The following is a 12,514-nucleotide window of genomic DNA, read 5'->3' as shown; positions in this document are numbered from 1 at the left end:
AGAGAGAGAGAGAGAGAGAGAGAGAGAGAGAGAGAGAGAGAGAAATATTGAGATTCAAGATAGTGCAGTGGAACCCCAGAGCTCAAATAAACCTAAAACACTGTTTTCAGGAAGTTACATGAGGTTAACCAACTTGTCCTCTTCCTGGTGCTACAGTCTGTACAACAATGTAAGTTAGCATATGTGTGTGTGTGTGTGTGTGTGTGTGTTCGTGTGCACGCGCACACACTTATGTTTTCCCCAGCACAGACCTAAGATTACTTGACTCATCACACTACCCTAAGTTACGTGAAGAATGGAGCATTCTGCTGTTTTTCTCTATCCTGAGCACGAGTGACTCCAGACAAGTGGAACAGAGAGAGCTTGGGCTTCTCTGCCCCATGGACTCTCTTCATTCCCAATCCACCCCATGTCATCCCTCAGTTCTCCAGGGTCTTAGCGCCACACCTATTCAAGAGACTCTCTGATTCCCAGAGACTTACCCTTAAAACTTGGTGCTCCTAAAGTCACAGAGTGGGTACAGTAAAAATGGTGGCAGAGGGGAAGAAGCACTATCCTTTCCACTTAATTTTCCAAGAAAGTATGGAGATACCTGAGCAGAGAGGGGAGAAGTCCAGTATCAATGTAGCTGACGGGAGACTACAGCATTCAACACTCACAATTCCTCCCAGATGAGAAAGGCAGCCAAGCACTGGCAGAGTCCCTCCTTGCCAAGGACAAAGTAAATAAATCAAACATATGGGAGCTTCCAAACGGGCTACTCCACACTTAGCTGTAAATGCCAGATACATCTCTCCCAACACACACACACTTTTTCTGTTTTACAATTCCTGAGTCAATGAATATGGTCCACTGTGATAAAGCCAAATTTGGGCCATTCCATTTCTCCTTAAAATGTTTTCAAACCCATACTAGCTAATCCATGGGGGGGCTTTGAAAGATTAGCCTAATTATTTGGTGAGCTAAAGGCCACAGACTTCACCCTACTTGTATATAGAATAGGGTATTTCAGTGGGTCTCCAGTATCCTTATGTCATGACAGTGTCACTGCAGAACTTCTTATGTGAAGCTATCACCATGCTCTTTAGAATACTTACAATAGCAAGGAACTGGTATCTAGTGGGATTCTTGCTTGAATGTGAACTCTACCACACACAGGCAATCATCAAGGCTTTTTCAAAATAAAAGTTTTGAATGTAAATCTCAGTTCTGTCCTCTTATTGTTAACGTGAAAATGCTTAGCTCAACATTTCCAAGCCAGAAAATGCTGGCTTTTGTTTAGAATACTTTTGTTGATTCTATTAGCACACCATCTGCCAAAATTAGAATTAATTTCTTTATTCTCTATCCCTCCTATTCCTACAGGATGGGGCATATTTCCTAATGGAAATAAAAATTAGACATTCCTCTGCCCTGCATGTTTCAGAGTCAGCCCATAAAACCCATACAAATAAACATGGGTGGTGTGCCAGTGTGCTGGGAGGTAAAGTGTTTTGTTTGTTTGTTTGTTTTTGTTATTTGCTTTGTTTGTTTTGGGCTGGTCTGTTGAATTCTTTCTGGCCCTCACAGGAGACTCAGTAGCCAAGTTGGGGTTAGCAGTCAGTTTGTAAGAGAGAATACACAGTTTAGTTAGGGAAGGAGGACACTGGTCAGAATTTCTTTGGAAAGGAAAACAAAACAACTTTCTGGTACTGGTCACCTAAAAATGAAGTGCAGTTCACCATCTGTCACTTGCCCAGAAGCTCACACACCCTGTGGACTAAAACACTAAGTGTCTCAACTGAGGAGAGACTGCACAGAGCCAGGGACTCACAAACAAACATGTAAAAGGCTCTGTAATGCTGACTACCTTGCTACTGTGCAGGTAATCACACCAGCTGTGAGTTCATGAGTGCAGCAGCCCTCTCTCATCCAGAAGGTATTGTTCTGCTTTGCTTCTCTCCAGTCTCTGGCTCTTAAAATCATTCTGACCCCTTTCCGCAATGGTCCCTAAGCATTGTGGGTAGGAGTGTGATACAGAAGTCCTATTTGTAACAGAACACTCAACAGGCACTCATTCTCTGCATTTTAACCAGATGTGAGACTCTGCATTAACAGCCATCTTCTGCATTGAGATACTTCTCTGACGAAGTCTGAGAACTATACGAATCTACAAGGTATAGAAACATGAATTTAGAGTGCAGCTTACTCTGATGTCTACTTACAAAACAATTGTAGTAAGGCTCACCCCTAGGGTCAATGAGCTCCCCAGCCATTAGTTCTTAGCCAGTTTATATTGTACCAGAAATATGTTTCCTCCTGTGACGTGGGCCTTAAATCTAATCAGGAAGGAGTTGGTTACACTCATAACAGTTGTACCACTGTTGCTTCCATGAACCTAGTCTGTCATGTGGATTGATAATTGCAGTGCCCAGAGTTCATCAGTGGGTGAGACTGTTGGTAACGTTCCTTCTCCAGAAGCCTACACAGCACCATCTGGTGCCACTGAAGGCTGGACAGCAGGCAGAAGCTTCCTGTTTAGTACCAGCTTGAAGTTTCCACATCCTATGATCAAAGTATAGGGTGGTTTCAGCAATAGGGTTATAACATCAGGTTCAGGTAAATAATCTGATTCAAGGGCAAATGGCAATAGTCTGTATTGTTTTGGGGTATTGTCAAGACACTGAAGGCCCCCCTACAACTCAAGGGGAGATATCATCTGGTACTGGGCTTTTTATTTGCCATCTTGTGGCTTCTGAGAAGAACATTATCCCTTGCAAAGGGAAATTTCCATTAAATTCACAGTCCCCTTCCCCTAGCTGAGGAGCTACTGACAGTTGATAGCTTCTACGGGAGAAGCAGTTCTCCTGAAGAGGGTGTTCATGGCAGATGGGCTCCATACCTATGGAGCAACACAAAGTGGACCCAGTGAATTATTTAAAACAAACAAACAAAAGAGAGGGCCTGAAGTTTGGAGGAATTGGGAGGATGGATCTGAGAAAGAAATAACTAGGGGGAGGAATGGGAGATGATCAAAATATGCCTACAAATTATTAAATGTTCCTAGATATTTCTTAAAGTATATATATAAAAAAACCTTCTATTTTCTCTCTTCTGTTCCCAGGGAGAGTCTAGTCAGCCTCTACCTGCATCTCCACCAGAGATTCTGCATCCTCGGACTCAAACAACTGCACATTGGAAACTGTGTTGCATAGAGCTAGTGTATCTGTACTGACCCTGTACTTTCTCTTGTCATTATTCTCCAAATGATACACTGTAGCAACTAGAGTACTTCTACTAAGTGTCAAAGCAATCTAGAGGTGATTTAAAGTACACAGGAGCCTGTGCGTGCCTGTCATTTTATTTAATTACCAGATTCATTTGCCTTTTCTGCCACAAGGCAGGGTCTTACTATGTAGCTCAGGCTGATTCAGAACTCAGCATCCTCCTGAGTGTCAGGATTACAGGCAAGTATCGCAGGCCCACCTCATGCCATTCATACAAGCACACGAGTGTTTTCTGTTTCTGGTGTCCAAGAGAGGGTGGGCCTCTGTTAGGATCCCCAAGTAGTTACCACTTCCTCACATCCAAGCATTAGATGCTTGGCTGCTGAGCTATCAAAGGCTACAACTAGGAAGTTCTGAAGGAAGCTCCTCACCTCCGTCCTTGGTACCCTACTTCTCCTCTATTACCCAGGAAACAAGGGGCTATGTGTTGACACATGGTACCAAGTTACTTCATTCTATTTGGACCAAACTGTGCCAGTAACAAAGGATATATGAGAACTTATTTCAATTTCAAGAATCTACTTACCACTAACACACCAGCCACCAAAACCATTCTGGAAGAAGACACTAAACACACCGGTGCCACATTAGATTAGAAACAAGCAATGACAATTAGAATACTATTTCTTCGTGGGGTGATGAAGATTCTTTAAAATAAGACAGGGGCAAGGAGGGGAGAACCCATACCATTCAAAATACACTGAGAATCATTAAGAACTGTCATCAACAGAGCTTTAGGACCATGTATGACATAATCCACGTCAAGGAAGTTTTTGTTTCTTTGTTTTTTGAGCAACTCTGCTGTCAAGTACACGGTCACCCCATGCCAGATCCTTCGCAATCATAAATACAAAGTGCAGAAATAACCCTCATCCGAATAGATTAGCAAAGTGCACAAGATGCTTCTAGGCATCTGTTTCTCCCCTGTGGGTGACAGGCAGGCAGAAGAACAGCATCTCGTCCATTCCTGGAACCTCTTCTCAATGGAATTCTGGGAGAGAGCTCTACCACCCTCCACCAGGATAAGTCACAGCTGTAAGACACATAAAGAAGGAGCCTTTATGGCTCCTACTATGAGCCTCAACCTGTAAACCTACTACTTACTCCTTACTTTGCACCTCTTTTCATAGGGAAGAAACATCTGGAAAATTTTTGTACTTTAATTTTTACTTGTGTGTGTGTGTGTGTGTGTGTGTGTGTGTGTGTGTGTGTACAGGTGCAAAGGCCAGAGAAGTCCCTTAAGCTAGAGTTACAAACTGTTCTGAGTTGTCTCATATGGATGCTGGGGACCAAACTCAGATCCTCTCCAAGAGCAGTCAGTATTCTTAACTGCAGAGTCATCTCTACCCGCCAGCCCCACATACACATCTTTTTGTTGTTTTTAAAAAGTTATACCTACATTTTTTTTTCAAATGAGAAATAGAAAAGTTTGGGATTCATAAGGAAGTATCAAATAACAACCATTGATTCTTCTTTTGTTTATAAACCCTATTGCATCACTATTTTGCATATGGCTATAGGCAGCCCATTAAATATCAAGTCTCTGAAACTTGAGGGGAGAGGAAAACAGACAAATGATGCCTTGGGGAGACTCTTTTTTTTCCCCAAAGCATGAAAAGATGGATACCAATGACATAGAGTGGGGTGTTTCTTCTCGGACCTGAGACTGTTGCGCATAGCATCTGCTGTCTCAACATAATGATGAACAGGATCCCTGGGACTCCTCATACTTTCTCGATATGAGCAGCCTAGTCAAGTGTGGAAGAGACAAGAGCAGCTGACCATGCTGCCACATGTCCCAGCTTCTGCTTTGCATTTGGCTTTATACTGGTCTAATAGAGAAAGGGCAAGAGTCCAGGCTGCGAGGCTACCCTTAGAGGGGCGGGGAGCAGGGAGCTAAAGTCCAACGCATGTACTTTAGAACCAGTCGAGTGACTTCTGTGTCTCTTCAAAGATGCACACCTAGCTACTTTCTCCTGATACATTCTGATGCATGTGCTCTGTGAGGAAAGGCTGGTCTTGCCCATCTGCCTACACTTTTGGGCTGCTGTAGAGGTAGAGATCACTTCATAGAGAGCAACTTAAGCTAGGTGACTGGAGCTTAAAGGCAGTGTTTTGGATTGCTGTTCCTCAATATGGCCAGAGCCATATGACTCCATGGTTAGCCCCTTTGACTGTTATCTGTGGCTTGGACATTTCAGTGGGCCTGGCCTAGCCTGCATGTTTGCTTTTGTTTAGTGCACATGACTATAAGTTGTAGATGCTTCAGGGCATGAGTTTCTAATTGGATTACAGACACTGGTTTTATCCTGATGGTCATGAGAGAGGTCATTTCTCCTTGTCTCCCATACTACAAAATTAGTCTTGCCAAGGATGCAAAACTTTCACATTTAGGGAGCAGTCCTTCATCTATAACTGAGAATTATACAGCCAAGACTCTATCATTCCTATGACAACTGGGCTTCAGTCCCCTGTGGTGTCTCTCTCCCACAACTAGAGAGGTCTAAGCCAATTCTGATGATATCCAAATTCAAAGCTGGATGTTCATTTAGATTCAATAAACTATCCGGGAGAGGCTGATAACATGGTTTTGTTTTTTGTTTTTTTGTTTTTTCCAGGCTGGTAAACGGGGTCTTACTGTGACAGAACAAGAAGCCACCCATGGGAATGACTGATAACTGGCTCTGTGCCACCAGGGCGTCTGGCTCAAGCAGATATTTAGCTCTTGTATCTATCTTGTCTATTACACAGCATGGAACCGTATGAAGACAATTGATTAGTGTCTCTAGTGGCTCAGGGACATTTACATCAATACAAAGTATGTACCGTGTCCTGTACCCTGCTTCTATAACACCTCTTTATTTATCCCTGCTCTGGTGTATTTGAAAGGCAAGAAGCAGTAGGCACAGACTCAAAGAAACTGCAAGGCAGGACAATGCCTGGGTTTTGACATGTTCAGGGCAGTGAAGATGCAGGGTAACAAGAGCTTGTGTGGTTCTATCGTGAAACCTGAGAAGTACTTCATGACCTCAACTTCTTCCGGTGACCTCAGTGATGGGTTATGCTGGGTGCACACTAGATAAACGAGTATCCAGAATCTAGCGTTAGGGGGGCACTTCCCTCAGAGCGTTGGGCTAGCCTCCAGCACAGGTATATTGAACAGCCTTTGCTTAATGTCTAGTTTGGGGGAGATGGGGGTTTCCCCTTCTATTGCTGACATGTGCCAACATCACGGAGTCCCAGCTGTACAGGAAGCACGTACCACAGGAGGGAAGCTGCCTCTGTCTGGATGACACTCTTACCCCAGAGCTCTGGCACGTGACCAGGCAGCAAGTTCCTGATGAAGAAAGTCCGGTTTTGTCCTCCTACCTACATTGACAGGATGGATGATAGAGAGGTCACAGTTCTCAAGTGTAAACTATCTAAAGCCCTATAATAACTTGGCGTGTCTGTGTCTCTCTGTGTGTGCACACGTGTGTATGTCTTTGTCTCTTTCTCTCTGTGTATATGTATGTCTGTGTCTGTGTGTATCTGTCTGTCTGCGTATGAATCATCTGTGTGTGTCTCTCTTTCTGTGTGTATGTGTACATGTGTGTATGTCTGTGTGTATGAATCTGCGTCTGTGTATGTGTCTCTCTCTTTCTGTGTGTGTGTGTATATGTGTGTGCGCATGCACGCACACGCAGACAGGGAACAGACACTACATGACCAACAAACCAGGAAGAAAACCTAAAGCCTGTTGCATGAGTATGGCCACCTGGTGGATATGTGACTGGGACTATCACCATGACAATGAGCTTCAAGCCAGAAAGGTTTGTGGCTACAGCTTTAGCAGCTTAGAGTCATTTCATCTCAGTTTAGAAGCAGCCCCTTTGCTTTCTAGTATGATAAAAACATAACTAAACCCCTCAAGCCAACAGGATGTGTCTTCTCTAGAATATGGAGAATACATCTCGTGTGAATATTTGTTTGCACGCGTGCATGCCCTGTCAGTCCATTTGGGGAGAAGGTTGTAGCCAGCTTATAGTCTTTGCTTTGATGAGAAAAATCAGAGCCTCCTGAAAAATCAGATCATTATAGATTTCCTGCAGGCTTTTCTGATTTAATGGCCCCTTGCTATCCTTTGAAGTAAAGCCCATTTAATTCTACAATGACAGTTAAGAACTCAGTTGGGACAAGAATGGGGTTCAGTTGGGCCCTAATACCTTTTCAACAAAGCTCTGCATTAATGCTATTGGGAGAAGGGCACATAGTTTTGGTTATAAATACCTAAAAATAGACTAAAACCCAAGAATCTATATATTACATTTTTAAATGAGTAAGCTGTGTGGTTTATAAATTATACATCTGAAAACCTTTAATTTCTTTTATCAGCAAAGTAAAATATGGCACACAAAAAGAGGAAAATAAGTTTATATTTTGCTGCCTGAGCTAACAGACTTCTCAAGGTTTAGGCACACACCATTGAACTTGGCTTTGGGTTATCACAACTACAGAGCCAGCATCCGCAGCAAGGAGCAAGGGCCAGTGGGTCATGGAAACTCACTTGGAACAAGGGCTGATCACAGTTGGTGTAGGTGGGTAAACCAAAGCCACATTCACTCGCTCGCTGCCATTCTTGGGGCAGATGATCTCTGCCACCCCTTCTGGCCTGGGCTGGCTCAGCAACTCCCCTGCAAAGAGAAGAGAGAAACCCATTAGGAAACAGGCCCCCAAAGAACAGGACTAACTTACACAGAGAAATACAGCATTTTCAAAGGAGTAGGGCATGTAGTGAAGAAGTCTTCAGACGTGGAGACGGAAAACCAAAATGTAGCCAACATGGCCAGACTATAGAGCTCTAGCTTCGGTTGCTAGGGTGCTCAGCACATCGCCACAGAGAGGGTTCTTATGTCATGATGGCGGTAGTGGAAAGGTGGACCTCCAGACAAAGAAAGCACTTAGCACAATCCTGCTTACCTGCACACCTTTCTTTTCAGACTGATTCCTGAGATCAGCCAGGCAGGGCTACCAACAATGGACTGTAATTAAAATTTAGGCATATGGGGTTTCGGCAGAGCTAACAGGCTCAAAACAAAGCTCTGTGCAAACAACCCGGACATGCGGTAGGCTCAAGGTGTTTACACGGTAAACAGCAGGACCACAGCCCAGCATCCTGGAGCAGGAGGATTTCCCGAGTGCTAGCTCTAAAGCACACAGGATCATCTCATGACTAATGCAGGCCTAGTAGAAACAGGTGACTAACTTAATAAATTAACTCAATGCCTAAAGGAGATCAGACACTAGGGACACTTGCACATCCTTTTTCTGCAATGAGATCATTGACTCCTTGGGAGGAGCAGCGACTTCCACTCCTTAGCTTCCTCCTTGTAGGTCCCTCATCTGGGAACCTGTCCTTCATCCTTCGGTCCTCAGGTCCAGCGCCATGGGCTTTGCTACTTAGAGTACTCAGGTGACAGGATCTGGCTCTTGATAGTCCTTGTTTCTGCCTCATACCCCTGCTTAGACCTAGAAGTACATAACTCAAACCAAGGATACAGAAAGCATGCCAAATCAGGGAAAGATCCTACTGAAATCCATCAGTTTTGATGGTCATTTGAAGTTGTAGAGACTCCAGAGTCTATGCTGACATATAATGACAGAAAGCCCTTTTGCTTAAAATCCTATAGTTTGGACCAGCAAGGTGCCTCCTCTGTGTTTTATGTACTTTGAGCTAAAGCCTCATAACTTGAATTCAGTTCCCAGAACTCATTCCACAAGGTTGTCCTCTGTTTTCATATACCCACCATGGCATGTGCAACACACACACACACACACACACACACACACACACACACACACACGGACACACAAATGCACACACACATGCACACATGCATGCACACACACACACATGGACACACACACACGTGGACACACACACATGCACACACACACACACACACACACATGCACACACGGGCACACACACACTTAAAACTCTGCATTTCCGAACATCTCTCCTTCAGCTGAGCTCACCATGATGGAGCATGTATGTCCCGCACTGAATCAGAATCCTGGTGTGTACATCACATCAGTGTTTACCATGTCCCACTGAGCAGGCAGCGCATCCTCATTTTGCAAATGAAGAATCTGCTGTCTCACTTAGGGTTTCTATGACTGTGATAAACACCCTGACCATAAACAAGTCAAAGGGAAAAGGGTTTATTACAGCCTACACCTCTCTGGTTACATACCATTGCTAAGGGACATCAGGGCAGGAACTCAAACAGGGAAGGGACCTGGAGGAAAGAGATGACGCAGAGGCCATTGAGGAGTACTGTTCACTGGCTTACTTTTTATGGCCCTCAAGACCACCAGGCGCTGGGTCTCACAGTGAGCTGGGTCCTCTACATCAATCATCAATCAATAAAATGTACCACAGGCTTGCCCAGAGACCAATCTGGTGAGAATATTTTTTCCCCAGTTGAGGTTCTCTCTTCCAGAATGAAAGAGAGATGTCTTGGGTCAAACAGGCATAAAACAAGCCAGCTTAGGGAAGTTATGAGATGTACCCAGCAACAAGGGTTTAACTAGTGGAAGACACGAGGAGACCCTCTGCTACCAGACTCCCGTACCTCCCCTAAGGCAGGGACTGCTTCTCTAACCAGGATGCATTTTTTTTCCTGGAGGGACTAACATCACCATTTGAAAAGGAATTTAGGCACTGACGTATTTATACTTTTAGAGGCACATTCATTCCCTGAGCAGAACATTTTTCTGCGTCTTTGCACAATACGAACTGAATCTAATTTTAGTCCCCTCACCAAATGACTGCAAGTATCAAGCTATTGCAGAGGTTAATTTAGCACCGTTAGCTGGTCTGGTGGATACCTATGTGTCAGAACTATGGGGCCGCCAACACTGTCTAGGAGATGAGCAGCAGCAGCAGAAAGATGCCAACTACAAATGGAAACATTGAATGGTGTCAAAGGAACGCAGTGGACACCTGGAAGCCATCCAGCCTAGGGTCACTGGTTAAGCCAGATGTCTGTATTTTAACAGAGTTGCCAAGAGTTGCGAGCCTGGGAAATGCAAGCAATGCAAGCAGCCTCCGATGATTCACACTCCTACCAGGGCCCTGAGGACGGCAAGCTTTCAGCTGGTCCTGGCTTCTCTCTGGTATTTATTATTCTCTTTTTTTTAAGTAAGTTATTTATTTATTCACTTTACATTCCAATATTAGGCCACCTCTCTTCTCAGTCCTCCCTCTCGAAGCTCCTCCTCCTCCTCCCAGTCCTCCCTCTCCCAGATCCTCCTCCCATCCCCTCTCCCCCTTCTCATCTGAGAAGAGGAGTCCCCACCAGACCAGGTATAATCCCCTCAGGAGGACATGTCAGTCACTACAGGACTAGCTGCATCCTCTCTCCCTGAAGCTGAAGTGGTCCAGTTAGGGAAGCAGGATCTACAGGCAGGCAACAAATAAAGGGGCAGCCCCTGCTCCAGCTGTTGGGAGGACCCGCATGAAGACCAAGCTGTACATCTGCTATATATGTGGGTGGGAGGCATATTTTTCATTTAAAATCCTAAGATCACCTCCAAAGCCTGAGCACAGCCTGGGCATCCTTATTTTTCCCCTGGAAATTCTCTCCTGGATGATTGACGTGTTGTGCAGGCCTCAGCTTCATCAGCTCCGGGTTGTCTGAGCACCCAGACAAGGACTGCAGGTGCCAAGCCCTATGCCTTGCAAGGTGCCAAACCCTATGCCTTGCAAGGGTCCCTGGCACCAAACGCACACAGCTGTTTTATTGTTGGCAATATGGTAGCTTTTAGTGAACACAAGCCCAGCTTCTGCAAGACCGAGCTGGAAATAATTTGATTATTTTTAAGCCTTGGTTACCAACTTCTATAAGACCAGCAGCTTTTCTGCCCTCTTGATAGACCCAGCTAGATGGTTTTGTTTGGAGCTGGTGCCCCTCAGAGGTCAGAATGAGGTCCCAATGCTACGCCCATGAGACTGTGAACCCCGAGTCATCTCTCTCCCTGCTTCCCGCCTGGAGACGTGAGCATTTGCTCTCCCATGGGCTCCTGCCATGGTGTGCTATTCTTGTGTAAGGCTTAAAGTAATGAGCTGCCTGGTCTTAGGTCTGACTCCAAAATTATAAGTCTAAATGAATCCCCCTTTTCTTCAGAGGTAACCCATGGCTCTTTTCCAGCTAGACTAGTGGTTCTCAACCTTCCTACTACTACGGCCCTTTAATGCAGTTCCTCATGTTGTGCTGACCCTCCACCATAAGATTATTTTTATTGCTACTTTACAACTCTCGTTTTGCTACTGTTATGAATCACACTGAAAAATATCTGTTTTTTTGGATGTCTTAGGCAATCCCAGTAATAGGGCTGTTTAACCTCAAAGAGGCCCCACAGGTTGAGAAGTACTACTCCAGTCAGTCAGCTGCATCGAGACGAAGCTGAGCATCTCCTCTACAGCTGGCTGTCAGAAACTCAGTGAAATGGACTGTGAACAAAACCGTTCTACTTTCTGTGAGAAACTCATGGCCACAGAGGTGGCCAGTGATGCTCTGGGTGAAGAGTGGGATGGTAGGAATCTGGTGGGAACGCCAAGCAAGGTTTTCCCATAAAGCAGGGTGTCTAGACCCACATGGCAGAGTGTGCCTAATGCTAAGTAAGGGGCATTCTTGTTAGAGACCAAGAACTGGAGAGAGGAAGCACGGGTCTGCTTGGGATTCAGTGTAGATGCCAAGCTGAGTGTTTTCAACTTGGTCATTGTAAAAGGAGAGAAGTGTGTTTCCTGGACCAGTAGGTACTACGGCCCGAAAGAACTAGCAGAATCCAAAAGCTTTTCAATCTCTCTGAAGAAGGAAATATTGGCCAGTTAGCGTCAGAGCCCCTCAGATTCAGCACCTTGCCACTCCACAAGTTCTACAACTCAAGCAGCATCAATATGCTGCTTGGAAGAAACAATGCACAGAGGAAAATAAAGAGGACACTGCTGAACTTTTCTCCAAGAGAATGAGGAAGGCTAAAGAAAAATGCCTGGAACATACTGTCCAAGAGATGCAGCATCTCCTCACTGGCAGCTTCTACTTCTGTGTCTCAGGCAGTCAAAAAAGAAAAAAGAAAAGAAAAGAAAAGGAAGAAAGAAAAAAGAAAGAGAAAAGTTCTAATAGTAAGAAAGAAATTATAAGACCTTGAAAAAAAAGTAGCTTGCCTATTTCATGATGCTAAAACAACATGCCCAGTAATAT

General features: G+C 44.7%; 1 protein-coding gene across 2 annotated transcripts in view; it reads right to left on the bottom strand.

Annotated features, from left to right (window-relative positions):
* Mfhas1 (malignant fibrous histiocytoma amplified sequence 1) overlaps positions 1 to 12,514 on the bottom strand; it is a 94,722-nt gene that overhangs the window by 7,326 nt on the left and 74,882 nt on the right. The window contains exons 2-3 of one of the 2 annotated variants that reach the window (XR_004109877.1): positions 7,813 to 7,939; positions 483 to 592 (exon numbers count right to left, since the gene is read on the bottom strand). Coding sequence is in view for 1 of the 2 variants with exons in the window: in XM_031339538.1 (XP_031195398.1) it covers positions 7,813 to 7,939 (127 nt within the window). In the remaining variant the exon portion in view is untranslated. The remainder of the gene's footprint in view (positions 1 to 482; positions 593 to 7,812; positions 7,940 to 12,514) is intronic. The other variant, XM_031339538.1, reaches the window with a different exon arrangement.

The sequence above is a fragment of the Mastomys coucha genome, unplaced genomic scaffold (assembly GCF_008632895.1).
Source record: "Mastomys coucha isolate ucsf_1 unplaced genomic scaffold, UCSF_Mcou_1 pScaffold22, whole genome shotgun sequence".
Classification (NCBI taxonomy): Eukaryota; Metazoa; Chordata; class Mammalia; order Rodentia; family Muridae; genus Mastomys; species Mastomys coucha.
The sequence above is the reverse complement of the archived record's forward strand: the minus strand, read 5'-3'. Positions and strand labels throughout refer to the sequence as shown.